Here is a 16,141-nt window from a genome sequence, read left to right as displayed (position 1 = left end):
GTCTCCAAAGCATTCAAAAATTTACCACAGTATAGACCGTTTTCACAGACTGTGATGACTCGGTCATCAACATCTTAATTCCTGCACAGTTTTTTTTATATGTTCATTTTTTTTAAAAATGTATGTACATTTATAATAATATACTTACCTTTGCATCAAATTTTTTCCTGTTTTTGAAAGTTGTGAAAACACTATTATGGAGTTTTTCTTTTGCTATTTGTGCAAATGGAAACACAAAAAATATATTTAATGTATTCTCTCATTCACAGCTATAAAAGTTTACCCAACTATGACGACTTCTGCTTCTGAGAAAAACGGAAATGTGAAAAGGGTCTATTGGTTGGAAATTTCATTTTCATGTTTAAAAAAAGCAATTAACAGGTAATAAATGGATCATAACTATTCCATAAAAATTATATAAAATATAAGTATAAATATAAAGTATCATAAAATTCCCTAAAATTACCATAAATATTGGCACCAGAGGGTTAACAGATTATGATGACACAGTTGATCAATATTTAGGCAAGGCGAGGCAAGTTTATTTTTATAGCACATTTTATACACAATGATAATTCAAAGTGCTTTACATGGAAAGGAAACAAATACATAAGAAATAACAATAAAAGCAGACTATATGGATGGAAGAGTCAGAGAGTTTCTATCAGGTTGCAAACTCTTGCTGCGAAGGGTTTAGATGCTGAGGGACTGAATGATTGACATGCAGTCTGCAGTGTCTTTTAGGGAGTCATTATTCAAATGTACCCTAATATAATAGTGGGTTTATTTGTTTTACTGTTAGAGCAGATGGAGACGTTTGCAACATTTGCTGTGGTCTCTACCTTTATAGAAGAAATATACAATAGATTTAGACATGTTTGTATCCAGGAGGTGTCCTGGAGTTGGAAGCTGGAGTTTCCATCTGTGAAGAGAGCTTTCATTAAAAAACAAATAAATGTAATCTCTGGGTAATAAGCAAAATTATTGTCTTTTGATACTTAGTTGTGAGTAGTTATTGACAGAAAATCAGAACAAACACAATAACAGAATAAAAAAATACACTTTCTCTCCCTTAGCCTCATTCACATTATCTGTAACCCTAAAATAATAATAGAAAATCCACACATTCCTCATGTTTTATGTCATGGCCTTTAACGCTTCTAATGTTCTTAAAGGGACAGTTCACCAAAAATGAAAATTCTGTCATCATTTACTCCCCCTCAAGTTCCAAACCACGAGTTTCTTTCTTCTGTTGAACACAAAAGAAGATATTTTGAAGAATGTTGACTAGTAGGGGAAGAAGTCAATGGCTAGCCTACCGTCAACTCTGGTGGTTACCAACATTTTTTAAAATATCTTCTTTTGTGTTCAGCAAAAGAAAGAAACTCATACAGGTTTGGAACAACATGAGGGTGAGTAAATGATGACAGATTTTTCATTTTTGGGTGAACTATCCCTTTAAATCAAACTAACTCTACCCCTAATAGACACATTTTGGCATTTTTATAATTCATTAATGATAAAACATCATAATGTAATAAAAATAGGTCTGAAAACAATACATGAAGGCGACTATAATGAATTCAACCATTTTATATAACAGAACCCGTATGTGCGACCCACTAACACAATTCAGGGTGACAAGTGTGTGGGGGCGGGGTCAAAGGTTGTGATGTCACATATATGGGTGATGTAAACAGCGTGGGGGGAGCACAAGCTTATTTGCATTTAAAGGTACACACACCAAATCAGTGCATTTTCCACCCAAAAATAGGCAGTTAAAACGTGGTACAATAAAAAATCTTTGGGGTATTCTGAGCTGAAATTTCACAGACACATTCTGGGGACACCTGAGACTTATATTACATCTTGTGAAAAGGGGAATTATAGGTCACCTTTAAATGATAAGCTTTATTCAGTGTGGTGAAGCCTCTGTTCCATTGACATCCATTTTTCCCTTTACATCCATTCCAAAAAAAAACAAAAAAAACCACAGCATTAGCATTAGCCGTTATGCTTTTTTAGCCAGTGGTTGCAGGCTTTGCTCCAGCTCCCTTTTCAGAAGAGGACCAAGCCTGTTCAGCTTTTGATTGATAATAGCCAGCAACAACTGGAGTGTGGAGAACTTCACACAGTGAGTCGAATTCTCAAAGATGGATCAATACCAACTGTTTGTCCAACTTCAAATTCAGAACATGTAAGCACCGCACATTATATTTTGTGAATCTGTGCAAATTGCCTTTGTGAATGTGCTTGTTAGCACGCTGTACGGGTAATTTGGCTAAAGTTATCATTATCTCTGACTGAATTCACAGAGATCAGAGCTATGTCATTAGCTTTACTTTGAAATTATGGGTGAAAATCGTACCGTACTCTCTTCGACACATACACATTATATGTATACAGCATATATTTTTTATATTTTATTTACCATGCTATTAAAGGGTTAGTTCACCCAAAAATGAAAATAATGTCATTAATTACTCACCCTCATGCCGTTCCACACCCGTAAGACCTTCATTCATCTTCAGAAAACAAATTAAGATATTTTTGTTGAAATCCGATGGCTCAGTGAGGCCTCCATAGCCAGCAATGACATTTCCTCTCTCAAGATCCATTAATGTATTAAAAACATATTTAAATCAGTTCATGTGAGTACAGTGGTTCAATATTAATATTATAAAGCAACGAGAATATTTTTGGAGCGCCAAAAAAAACAAAATAACGACTTATTTAGTGATGGCCGATTTCAAAACACTGCTTCAGGAAGATTCGGAGCGTTATGAATCTTTTGTGTCGAATCAGCGGTTCGGAGCGCCGAAGTCACGTGACTTCAGCAGTTTGGCGGTTTGACACGCGATCCGAATCATGATTCGGTTATCGCTCCACTAATTCCGTTAATTCGCCCTGTGTTTTCCTGCTCGCTCACTCAGTCTGTCCATGCTCAGAAGAGTGTGTGGAGATGACAGTTCCAGAAGTTCGTCCCATTGACAGGCAGATGCACTATAATCCACATACAGACAATGGTTGGGCAGCTGAATTAGTAATTTGATAGTTTGTTTTTGTATTTTGTATGCTAACAACTTGTACAAAACATTCATGTTCTTGGAAGACAATCTGAATTTGTGTCTAATCAAATTATTTTACCAGATATTATATAATATGAAAAACACCAAATTTGCTGTTGTTAGCACACTTGGTAGACAAAAACAATGATTTCACAAAAAGAAGAAAGGCATAGCTAAAGGGAGGCTGCTAAATGCCATTCATCATATTGCAAACATTGATTTAGTACTCCAGCACGCCAGCAGCCCTTACGGAAATTAACAATGGCTTTACTACGAATAAAAAATAAATGAAAAATGGTTATTGTAGTTATTCCATGGTAACCACAAATTAACTATAATTCTGCTAAAAAAAACCACAGGTGCACTATGTAATATTTTCTGTCAGCTAGAGGTCGCTAGAAGCCTAGCAAGTTTGAGCGCGGAATCTTGGGACATGTGGTCTCCACCTCAACGGACGGTGGAAAAGAATAGGGATTGGACTTGGGAAGAAATCATGTTCATGGATGTGATTATTAACGTTACTGTAGTATGAAGCAGAGCAGGAGCGAGTGTTGTGGAGCTGAACGAGGAGCTGGAGCGATTGATCAACACCTCACGAGCAGCGGGACTTTTATTATGACACAGTCGCCGGCGCCGCTTCCGCTTTTCCGGTCATGAGTATGAGGTAACACAGCTCTGTTTATCATATTAGATACATTTGAAAGTGTTGAAAATGATGTTATAGCGTTACTCTGTGCGTTTGCTCGGCGGCTGCTGTGAGACACTGTAAGATAGATCGATTTTACAATATCATATTAAATGCTGGATGGCTTGTGTTGATAAATGGCATGCGATTAATTTTAAAACGTATTGTATGATGGAGAAAATGCTGTATTACTGTCACTAAAAATAAAGCTGCATCTGATTATGCTATGTTAGCAACTTCACAAAATACTATAAAACTTTACTATAATAAAACCATGGTTAATTTTCGTAAGGGAGGTGGGCTAAATAATCATGTGGAACACTCAGCAGGCAGGCACTCAGATTACAATCTATTCTTAGTTGATATAGTAATCTGTAACAAAAATATATAATATTATATATTATAATATACTGTAGGGAGTGAAATTAAGGGTATAAAATAATGTTCTAATACCTTGTATAGATCTGGGTTATAATATCGCGAGAACAGCGCCCCGCGATTTGGATCGCGGGAGAGGACAAACTGTGTGTGTGTGTGTGTGTGTGCGCGCGCGCTTAAAGAATGCAGTTAGCAAATAATGTAATAATTTAGGCAATTAATTTACAATCACTGTTAGCAGTTTAACTGAACGTAGAAGCAATGAGCTCCTGGAAAAATGAATTATATATTAACAATAATTAGCATATAGAAATTGTGCAATGTCATTACCCCATGTCCCCACTTTCCAAAAGGCTTATAAATCATAAAGAATGAGATTTTGTGAGAAAGTAAAAGTGTGCACAGTTTCCTGTGATGGGTAGCTTTAGGGTAGAGGTAGTGTAGGGCAGTGGTGTGCAGTGGTGTTCTGAAATGAGGAGGCACATTTTTTTTATGAATCAATGTAAATTAATGTGCATTACTCTTAAAGTTGACACATCTTCCTTGTTAAATGAACATTACAGTACATCAAAAAAAGAAACCAAATACAATTCTATTTTGTAATGTTACATTAACGTAATGTAATGCTCTATTTATCAAAACCAAGTCAATCTCATCAAGTTAGTGTTTTAAGCATTTCTACATTCATTCCAAAATAATAACTAAAGGCAATAATAATTTAATCTATATTTTTTATTTGTGTATTGCGATTTTTCTTCAATTGTCAACCTAGGATATTTTGGATCATCAGTCATGCTCCGTAAACACCGTCTGTCACAGACACGAATTGTATTTTTAATTTCACCAAGCTGATTGCACTAAAAAAAAAAAAAAACAGTCATCATGCTTTCAGTCCATTTCAAGTTTGACTTTGACGTGACATAAAGCGGTGATATCTAACTGGGTGATCTGTTTACTTACTTTTCAATTAGTCCGATTGACGCCATCATTTGTTCAGTCAAACTGACGCGCGGAACGCACACGTAAACGAGAGGCGGGATTTATCGCACAAACCAATCATATCCAATCATAACCAATTACATCCAAGCATAGCGCGATGGAGACATTGCCTCCTCTCACGTGACTTTCCCCCATTCATTCTCAATTACCCCCCACAAAACCCACCGCACGCCGAGGGTCTGATGATTTTATATGGTTTCCTATGAGAGGAAAGGGAGGCATGACTCCATAGACCAGTGGTCTCAAACTGCCGGCCCGCGGGCCATTTACGACCGCCCACCCCCTCTACCCGGCCCGCAACTGATCTCAAAAATAAAACATAATCCGGCCCGCTAAATTATTATTATTATTATTCTCTAGTTGCTACTTGTCTGACATGCAAAGAAAAAGTCGCCGTTCTAAGGGGCATTCACATATCGCGTCACATAAGCGGCCGCGCCGCATTCTCCTTCTTTCCAATGCGCTTTCGCTCCAGTTGCATCTGTCGTTGCTATGCAACCATGAGCCAAGCTCTCAATCGCTTCTATTATGAGCGCGCTTGCCTAAATTACAGTAAAAGCACTCGACTTTAAGTCATGAGCGCCGATTTAAACCACCGAAACACGTCCGATGCAAACGTTACCGATGCTCAAACGGCATCTTGGACAAATGTGGCCCAGCTGTGTGAGCACAAGTGCTGCAGGTGTCTGTCAAGAAACAGAGGAGTGTACAAATGTATTCAGGGATTGTATTTGTTCAGTACAGTGTTGTTCAGTGCAAGATTTTAATGTTATTTAAGCTAACATAAAGTAAGGGAAAATACTTCCACTAGATGTTAAAAACTAATAAACCCCTCCACGCCACAGGTGTTGCTGGTTTTGTTCCTAAATTACTGATTTTTTATTCCATATATCTTGTTGGATGTGAGAAGTCGCACCAGACTATTTCAATTAATAGTATTATATTAGTAATAGTATTATATAATTATATTACACTCTGTAACAATGAGAGAGACACTGCTGTTTACATTTAGTATGGTAAATAAGATATTTATAGTATAGGTATAAAAAATATTTTAGTTGGTCTAATGAAATTTGAAGTAAATGAGAAATAATGCAAAGGAAAGTAAATTTTCTGAAATGTTGCGCTTTCTTGCGCTTGAATGATAATATGGCCCTCCTATGAGGTGTCAATCACAGAAACGGCCCCGCGACAATTTGAGTTTGAGACCCCTGCCATAGACTGTAAAGCATGACTCCTCTGTGTAACTTTACCAGCGGGTGTCGCTGTTTGGCAGTGTTCCTTAAGAAATACGCGTGACTTGCTCTCTTTTTAATGTCATAGGCTAATTTGTAATATTTGTGTTGTTTTATATGTAATATGGATTATTTTCTCATCCTATTTTTTTTGAGGAGGCACTGCCTCCCTTGCCTACTCGGAGGAAACGCCCTGGTGTAGGGGGATAGAAAATATGGTTTGTAGGCCTACAGTATAAAAACCATTACACCTATGGAATGCTTTAATTACCTGTTTGCCATTTGGATAATAATTTGGAACAGATTTTATAGATTTATTTTTTATTTAAAATGTTTTGTTATTCATTAGCTATTTTTCAGATGATATTGCGTAAGAGTCCACTCAGAAGAGTCAGAGTGAAATTAAGAAATAAATTAAGGTTATACTGTTATCAGAACATGTTTAATTAGAGCTCACATCAAGTTTTTAGTTTCACTTTCTGCAGTGAATAATTGACTGGGATTTGAGACATAAAATCAAGTAAATTACTTTTAAAAATATTTATTTATTATTAATAACTTATTAATAATATTTTTTAAGCAAAATAATACCCCCCAAATCGTTTGTCCTGGCACCGGGACTGGCATAGACCACAACGAAAATGTTACTTGAAAACCCTGCTAGCCAGTCTAGTTCACAACAACAATCATAAACTCTAGCAGAGAAAATAAAACAAAAATACAGGAGAAACAGCGATCAACTAAACCTGCAACACAGCTATGATGAACCACGGACTAATTTCTGAGATCAAACAAGGACGGGTGTGACCAGAAGCGCTACCAGGCAGCACAATGTTTACATCTACTCACATATCCGTGCACAAACAACACGCTTCCATGCAAAAGATCAGACCCCATCTTCAGGCACCCTTTGTTTTAGGTGTCTGCTTAAAAACCCGGTCCCACTTTCTATTAAGTGGCCTTAACTACTATGTTCTTACATTTAAGTTAATCATTTGATACAATGCACTTATTGTGTACATACATGTTTTTACATTGTGCTTATATTTTAAAAAATACCTGCATGCAAAAAAAAAAATAAATTCCACAAACCTGTCCCTAACCTTACCCATACTCCACTTCAATAGTAGCAAAAGTGTTTTGCAATACAATATGAACACAATAAGTACATTGTACAAATTTTGTTGATGTAAGTACATAGTAGTTAAGGCCACCTAATATAAAGTGGGACCAAAAACCCTCTCTGCCTGGCCACGGCCATCACTAACTAGTCGTCACCTCACCAGCTACATTCTTCCCCCCAAGAATTCATCTGCGACCCACCGATGCACCCACAAAAACAAATTAAAAAAAGAGTATCAAGTCCGTTTCTGGTACTACAATTCCTCTCCAACTACTAGTGCAAATGCAGCCAGTCTATATGAGTTTGAATGCTAACCTACAGTACTTCTCCTAGAATGCCTCAGCCATAAAGGTTGAACTTCTAATACAGAGGAACACCTCACGACACTATCCTCATCTGTCTTGGGAGGTGGCACATCACAACCACCTCACAATAATAGTCATGAGACCGAATCACTATCTGAATCAGTAGTAGACCCACTATTCAAACAGCCTGCTTCCTCTGACACAGTAGAGTCAAAATGGGGTCAATAAATGTCTTACGCATTTCTATCCTATGGACCTGCTTCACAGGCCCTGCCGGAGACACAGGAGCAACAGAACACACAACACCCTGCTCTCCTGGTCCACGCACCATCCACGCTGATGGTTTTTAAGGTAGACCAACTCAGCTTCTGTGAAACCCTGGTCATTTACTCTATTAACGTCTGTTACGACCTTTTCTCTCACTCTCTCCTGTACTTTATACGCTGCCTGAAGCCTCCTTTAATGTTCTGCAATCCACTGTTCAGGCATCTCTGCAGTCTCTTCCAACTGATTATTTAACAGAAAATCAACTAGTAATTTGGGTTCACATCCAAACATTGAAAAAATATGGAGTCATACCAGTAGAATAGTGCACTGTGGTGTTGTAAAGAACCACCCGTCAGCCCAAAAAAGGATTCAGATGACCTAGGCGAAGATATAATGCGTGTATGTCTTTTCATTGCCCCTGTGAAGTTCACTTAATTTTAGAATTTAGTTTCAATTTGACTTTAGCTGCTCATTTAATCTGACTCCAATTTCAAATAATTAAGACTCTTATTCCTCGTCTGGGATCATGTAGAGCTCTTTGAAGCTGCACTGAAACTGACATTTGGACCTTCAACCCGTTGAACCCCAGTGAAGTCCACTATATGGAGAAAAATCCAGGAATGTTTTCCTCAAAAACCTTCATTACTTTTCGACTGAAGAAAGAAAGACATGAACATCTTGGATGACGTGGGGGTGAGTAAATTATAAGGAAATTTTTACTTGAAAGTTACGGAAGAGGATTAGGGCCAAGCAATAATAAAAAATAAAACCATCTCGAGATTAAAGTTGTTAAATTTCGTGAAAAAACTCATTAAATTACGAGAACAAATTTGTTAAATTACGACTTTTTTCACATAATTTAATGACTTTATTCTCATAATTTAATGAGTTTGTTCTCAACATTCTATCTCAACATTTTTCTTGAAATTTAACAAGTTTTTTCTCGTAATTTAACAAGTTTATTCTCAACATTTTATCTCGACTTTTTTCTCGAAATTTAACAACTTTAATCTCAAGATGGTTTTATTTTTTATTATTGCTTGGCCCTAATCCTCTTCCGTAGTAAGTGGACTAATCAACTATAATAAACTTTAATGTGCTTTTCTCCTGTGTGTTTCCTGTACTTCTGCATCTCAGAGTTTATGATTTTGCTTTTAGTGCCTCATCTGAAATCTCTCCTTTGCCTACAAACACTGTGACGGTATTTTGGAAAAACTTAACATACATCATTGCCATTGTTTATTGATTTCTTGCTGTCAGTAGCACTTGTATAGCTTTTAATTTTACACCCTTTCTCATATTAGAATGGATTAAATAATAAATATTGGTAGGCCTATGTATAATTTTAGTATTTTATTTTGTATTCTTTTTAAACAGTGCTTAATTATTTACTCAAAAAAGTATTTTTGTTTTAATTGCAGAACAAACGTGGCAAAATGTATTCATTTGATTTAATTATTGGCCATACAAGCCAATTTTATTATATTTTATTTTGGTCATTAAAAGAATCAGCTTTATTTCGAGCTTTCATATGGTATCAGTGAATGTGCACGGATAAACGAGGGCGGAGATCAGAGAAGGAAGACGGACTGAAACTTTAGAAACACGCTTCCTCGTGTTAGTCATTCTGAACGATGATGGATGCAAAAGGAGAAAAAAGGTAAGAAGCTTATTATTATAATTTTTAAACTACCTATGTTTTATTTAGTTTCTAAAATGAAATCATGACATGCCAGTGATAAAAAGACAGTCTAGGTGTCCATCATATAATTAAATAAATTTCCTCAACCAGAAAAAGGTTTATGAAAGTCCATGTGTCTAATAAGGAGAACTTGAAAAGCTGTGGGTTCCTGTTAATTCTTCATTTAATGGAAGAATTTAATAAAGAGCCAAACAAAGCCAAACTAAGATCCCATTTCAGTGAGGTATGTACACATGCATGTTTATGAAGGCTATAGCCTATTTGCCAGATAGCAATCGCTCTGACATTTCTTACGTGGCAAAAAGCTAAATTATACTGTTTAGAATATTTTCTAATAGCCTAATTAATCTTGCTTTTTAAACTTTGTTTTGTTTTGTTTTTTTTCAAGATTCTCCACAGCATCTTCTTTTTAGGGATCATTCATGAGGACAGTCTTACTCCTGAAGACATTTTATCTGAAAAAACAGCTAAGAGTATAAGAAATGAATTTCCAGAACCCTTTATGAAATTCAACACTCACCTACCCAAGCGGACGCCTTTCTCAATATTGTTAGACATAGTAAGAAACATATTAGGATGTGAATATATTCTGTCTTTTTGTTGTAAAATAGTAGTTTATATTTTTTCCTCCCACTATCACTGCAAATATATTTTTTGTTAAATATTATTCTTATTTTACTGTTTTTAGATGCAGCGTAAATATGGCACAAAAGAGAAAGTAATGGAGGAGCTTTGCAGTCTAATGGAAAAGCTGAAATTTCCTGTTCCTATAGACAGACCAGCAAACAAATACCAACACTACTACACACTGGAATCCACCGTCATTTGCGTGTGCTCCAACAGTCAACACACAGATGAATATTTTGGTGCTTCTCTGGGTTGTAGAGGTAAAAAGGCCAAAAGAATTATGATAAACTCCTCATGTTTAAATACATGGCATGAGTATGTATCACATGCAGTAATGTCATTCAGACATCAAGAGGGTGACAGTTTACAATTTCATGAGTCAATGCAATGTCAGGCATACATCAGGGATTTGAAAATCAACACTTACAAAGAAACACGACCATGTAGCAACTGTAACAAGCTTTTCAGTCTGCCAGACTGTACAGAAAAGGAATATAATCCTTATGGTAATTGTGCAGAGACAGAATGCTTGAGCAAACTCCTGTTTAATGATCAGTTCATGCGAGAGAATATCACAATTAGAAGTTATAAACCTGAGGAAATTAACAGGTTAAAAGCCTCTACCAAGGAATCCTTGCTAAAGGAGCTTGCTTCGATACCTTCTCTCAGCAATATGAATGACCTTCTATTTTTTTGACCCACAATCAAAAAATAATGTCCTTAGTTAGAACAAAAAGTTTTCCATCTTTCCCAAAAAATAATTTTCTCTAGTTCTGAAGCCATACCAACTCAAGAATCTCATACCGTGAAAAAGGTTAGTGAAAAAAAACATTTTTTTTTAAATATGTATAATTTTCAGTATTTTAAAACATCACACATAGACTTGAGTGTTGCAACTGTATCTAAAACAGTGCAATATATCATGGTGTCATTTTATTTTCCCCACATACTATGATTATAGTGTGATCATTTCCTCGGAGATTTCATGAACACGGAACACATTCTAGAACCCCATACAGAGTTCAAGCAGGCTCTAACTGGTTTAGTACATTGCGTGCATTGTTATGTTGACTACAGGGCGCAAGGCACACCTAGATTTCTGGTTAAACTTGAATGAGTTTCCATTTAATTTGAGCTCTAATACATGTCTCCACTCATCAAATTATTACTGGATATGATTAGTAATGTTCTAAGCTGTATTGTGTAATTATGGAAATAAATCATGTTTTGTTTAATTTATAAAAATGTTCTTTGTCTTTATTATATAGTAGAGTATTAAGAGAAATGTTGAGAGAGAGAGAGAGAGAGAGAGAGAGAGAGAGAGAGAGAGAGAGAGAGAGAGAGAGAGAGAGAGAGAGAGAGATGGGGGAAATGGGATCAGACCAGACTAACATCCTGAGAGTCAACAGCTCTAATAATCCGCACTACCAAGAATATATTTGTTGATTATATATAAATCCCTGTCTGAATGTATGCTTTAGTGTGGTTTTAATGTGCTCAAATTTTTAGTCAACAGTATGATTAATTTGGAGGATAGAATTAGCAAAAAAAAAAAAAAGGTTTTGAACTGTAATGAAGGGTCAGTGGAGAGTGGATCCATTTGCAGCTTTATTAAAATACAGCAGTATACAAACAAGGGCAAGGCAGTACCGTAAATAGGGACAGGCAAGGGTCGAGGCTGGCAGCAGAGAAACAATGTCGGGTCACAGGCAAGGATTGGGACAGGCGGCAGACAAACACAGATCAGAGTACAGGCAGGAATCAAGGTAGGCGGCAAAGGTAAAAGCAAAACACAAAAGCAAATCAAGACTTCGCAATGGGTGTGAGTGTGTGCGCGTGTCTTCAATAGTGCGAGTGTGATGTAGTGCAGGTGTGTGTGCAATCAGTCCCAGGAATGAGGGCCTATGGGAAATGGAGTCCGAATGGTAGTGAATCAATATTCCAGTGATGGTTCCCTCCGGCGGTCCGGAGGATGAACCGTGGGAGCCACATTCATGACAGAGCCCCCACCCTGCGAGCGGCTCCAGACGCGAGGAGGCGGACGCCGGGGTCTACCACGAAGTCGAGGGGCCGGTCTCTCCGGGTGCGTCTGATGGAATTCTTCCATGAAAGCAGGGTCCAGGAGATCATCCGCGTCGACCCAGGATCACTCCTCCTCCCTCCCAGTCGACCAGATATTGGAGCTTCCGACCCCGACGCCTGGAATCGAGCAGTTCTCGAACTTGATAAGCCACCTCGCCTTCGATCAGCAATGGTGGGGGATGATGGCCCTCGGCTCCCTCCGGTTCCCCTCCCGGACCCCCGGAGGGTTTCAGCAACGAGACATGGAAAGTGGGAGACACACGATAGTTAGCAGGCAAATTTAAACGGAAAGACACATGAGTAATTTGTTTAGTAATTTGGAAAGGCCCTACAAACCTGGGACTGAGTTTCTTGCATGGAAGTCTTAGTCGTAGGTCCCTGGTGGACAGCCAAACCCACTGTCCTACGGTGTACTGGGGATGAGGTCGACGATGTCTGTTGGCCTGTACCTCTTGCCTCCTGACTGCGCGCTGTAGGTGATGGGCCAAATCCCATGTTTCTTTACTCCTTTGCATCCATTTGTTGACGGAGGGTAATTCAGAGGGCTCGCCTGACCTTGGGAACAATGGAGGTTGATAACCTAGGACACATTGGAATGGTGTCCTACCTGTGGCAGGTTTCCGCAGAGAGTTCTGGGCGTACTCAGCCCACATCAGATAACGGCTCCACTCAGACTGCTAGTGCTGACAATAGGTGCGTATAAATCGTGCGAGTCCCTGGTTCAGACGTTCCGTTAGACTCTGGATGGTAGCCCGAAGTGAGACTGACATTGACATTTAAATTTTTGAAGAAAGCGGACCAGACCCGAGAGGTGAATTGTGGTCCTCTGTCTGATACGATGTCATCAGGTAATACATAAAGTCTGAAGACAAAGTTACATAACTCAGCAGTTTCTCAGAAGTTTGGGCAGAGGTATGAGGCGACAGGCTTTGGAAAAGCGATCGACGACAGTGAAGATGGTAGTGTTGCCTTGTGACACTGGGAGGTCGGAGAAGAAGTCAATTGCAATGTGTGACCAAGGGCATTGTGGAACGGGTAGTGGTTGAAGCAAACCGGCAGGGGTTGATAAGAGGTTTTGGATGTTTGGCAGGCTGTGCAGTTGTGGACGAATTGGGTCACGTCGTGGAGCATAGAATCCCACCAGAATCGATTTTGTAGGAGACTGTGAGTGGCAGTGATACCTGAATGACCGGCGCTGGGAAGATCGTGGACATGGTGTAGGATTTTGTCTCTCAGATGGTCTGGCACAAAGGTACGATTTGATGGACATGCGGCTGGCGGAGCAGAATGTTCGTTGGCCTGAGTTATTTCAGTCATTATGTCTCACTGGACTGGTGCGAGGAGAATGGTGTCAGGGATTATATGTTCTTCGGTCTCAGGTTGTTCAATCTGTTCCGTTTGCCGAGATAATGCGTCGGCCTTGGTGTTTTTGGAACCGGGTCTGTAAGTTACCTTGAAATTGAAACGGGTAAAGAACATGGCCCATCTGGCCTGGCGTGGATTTAGTCGCTTGGCAGAGCGGAGGTATTCTAAGTTTGTGATCTGTGAGCACCGTGAATCCCTCCAACCAATGGCGCCACTCCTCTAGTGCTGCTTTCATTGCTAGAAGTTCACGATCACCCACATCATAATTACGTTCTGCTGCTGATAACTTTCTGGAATAGAAGGCGCACGGGAACATTTTCTCTGGGGTACCTTGTCGTTGGGAAAGAATGGCTCTGATGCCTGTGTTGGACCTCCACAATGAAAGGCCGTTCCGGGTCTGGGTGACGGAGAATGGGTGCAGTCGTGAATCGTTTCTTTAGCTCTTTGAACGCTTTGCCAGCTTCAGGGGACCAGAGTAGGCGGTACGTTTGGCGTTTAGTCATGGAGGTCAAGGACGCTGCAACACTGCTGAAGTTTTGTATGAACCGCCTGTAGAAATTAGCGAAGCCCAGGAATCTCTGCAGTTCTTTTAGAGTGCATGGTTTTACCTTGTGTGAGGGAGAGCAATTGATCACCCGGACTCTGGCCCCCTGCGGGATGTTCAAACACCTCTGAATCGTTGCAGGAATTCAGCGAACGTGGGAAATACAGAACTATCGTCCCTCCAGTGGCCCAGTCCAGTGCTTTGCCCGTCAGCAAAGAGCAGACAAATGATATTCGTCCTGTGTCAGTGGGATACAGAGAGGGTTGCTGGTTTACGTACAGAGAGCATTGAAGAAGGAAACCCTTACATTTCACTGAAGTGCCATAAAATTTCTCCGGAAGGGCCAGACGGGGGTTCACTGCCGGAGGAGTTGGAAACGCTGATGTTGCAGTGGGCAGCGGCATGGCGGCCTCGGCGGGATTGAGTCGTAGGCCCTGCAGCGTCTTTACCAGTTCCTCTGTTAATGAAGTTAAGCGATTCAATTGATGGTGATGCATCGCTAATTGACTGGCTTGGGCTGATAATTCGGTGGAAATCTGTACTAGAGCTGCTGGATCGCTGTGTGGCGAAGTCTTCTGTAATGAAGGATCAGTGGAGAGTGGATCCATTTGCAGCTTTATTAAAATAGAGCAGTATACAAACAAGGGCAAGGCAGTACCGTAAACAGGGACAGGCAAGGGTCAAGGCTGGCAGCAGAGAAACAATGTCGGGTCACAGGCAAGGATTGGGACAGGCGGCAGACAAACACAGATCAGGGTACAGGCAGGAATCAAGGTAGGCGGCAGCAGTGATAAACAGTCCAGGTAATAATGAGTCCACAGTATAATGCTCAGAAATGATCACAAAAGCAAATCAAGACTTCACGATAGGTGTGAGTGTGTGCGTGTCTTAAATAGTGTGTGTGTGATGTAGTGCAGGTGTGTGTGCAATCAGTCCCAGGAATGAGGGCCTATGGGAAATGGAGTCCGAATGGTAGTGAATCAATATTCCGGTGATGGCTCCCTCCGGTGGTCCGGAGGATGAACCGTGGGAGCCACATCCATGACATGAACTGTGTTTGAAACCATCCCTGCGTTCCAATGTCCATACTATCCATCCTAAATAGTATGTGAGATTAAAATAAGTGTGTCCCAAAGCATAGTATGTTGAAAAGAGTGTGCTAAAAGTCCCCGGATGGTCTACTATTTCCGGTAGATTTTCGAAGCGTGGATCCATGCACACTATAAAGGCTAATATTGCCCACAACCCATTGCGCATTGGACAAGGATTCAGTTCAGAACTACAAACACGAGTAAAAAGTGTTAAAAAACTACAAAACATGGCGGATACGCGCGATCGACGCTGAGAGGTTTGAGAGACTAATAATCAGTTTAACCTGATAGAAAATATATATTTAATGTTATCCGTGTTATTTTTCATCTGCAAATACCAATGTGGACTTTTATAAAGATCCGAATGGCCATTAACTTTTAAATGCATCATTATGCATTAATATGAGGAGAGTTCTCCACATGAAAGACTGCAGATCAACGTGGTACTGCATTTCTCTCCGATGCAGTAGGAAATTAACTAAATGAAATGTGGAGGATGTAAGATGATTGACAGGCCAGTTTACGGTGACAGGATGCGACAGAGAGAAAAGACGCGATTGTATGACGTGTTAGTATGTCCCAAAGCTTGTCTACTCTTTTGCTACACACTCAAAAGTAAGTACTTTTTGTTCACAGAAAGAGTACATACTTTTAGGGCGTAGTATAAGTA

General features: G+C 39.4%; 1 protein-coding gene across 1 annotated transcript; it reads left to right on the top strand.

The window, feature by feature from the left end:
* Positions 1-9,082: 9,082 nt before the first annotated feature.
* On the top strand, positions 9,083-11,628 carry LOC125253590. The gene is made up of 5 exons (XM_048167621.1): positions 9,083-9,261; positions 9,482-9,720; positions 9,853-9,985; positions 10,151-10,321; positions 10,451-11,628. The coding sequence occupies exons 2-5, from the start codon at positions 9,695-9,697 to the stop codon at positions 11,084-11,086; spliced, it is 966 nt and encodes a 321-aa protein (XP_048023578.1). The 5' UTR covers positions 9,083-9,261; positions 9,482-9,694; the 3' UTR covers positions 11,087-11,628.
* Positions 11,629-16,141: the final 4,513 nt, after the last annotated feature.

Source organism: Megalobrama amblycephala, linkage group LG18 (genome assembly GCF_018812025.1).
Source record: "Megalobrama amblycephala isolate DHTTF-2021 linkage group LG18, ASM1881202v1, whole genome shotgun sequence".
NCBI lineage: Eukaryota > Metazoa > Chordata > Actinopteri > Cypriniformes > Xenocyprididae > Megalobrama > Megalobrama amblycephala.
Note: the sequence above shows the minus strand (reverse complement) of the source record. Positions and strands in the feature narration are given on the sequence as shown.

Excerpts from the sequence above, each read along its gene's own strand:
- LOC125253590 (XM_048167621.1), top strand. The coding sequence starts at position 9,695 with ATGATGGATGCAAAAGGAGAAAAAAG. Across the intron at positions 9,721-9,852 it reads GATGCAAAAGGAGAAAAAAG|AAAAAGGTTTATGAAAGTCC; the intron begins GTAAGAAGCTTA and ends TTCCTCAACCAG. Across the intron at positions 10,322-10,450 it reads TCTCAATATTGTTAGACATA|ATGCAGCGTAAATATGGCAC; the intron begins GTAAGAAACATA and ends TACTGTTTTTAG.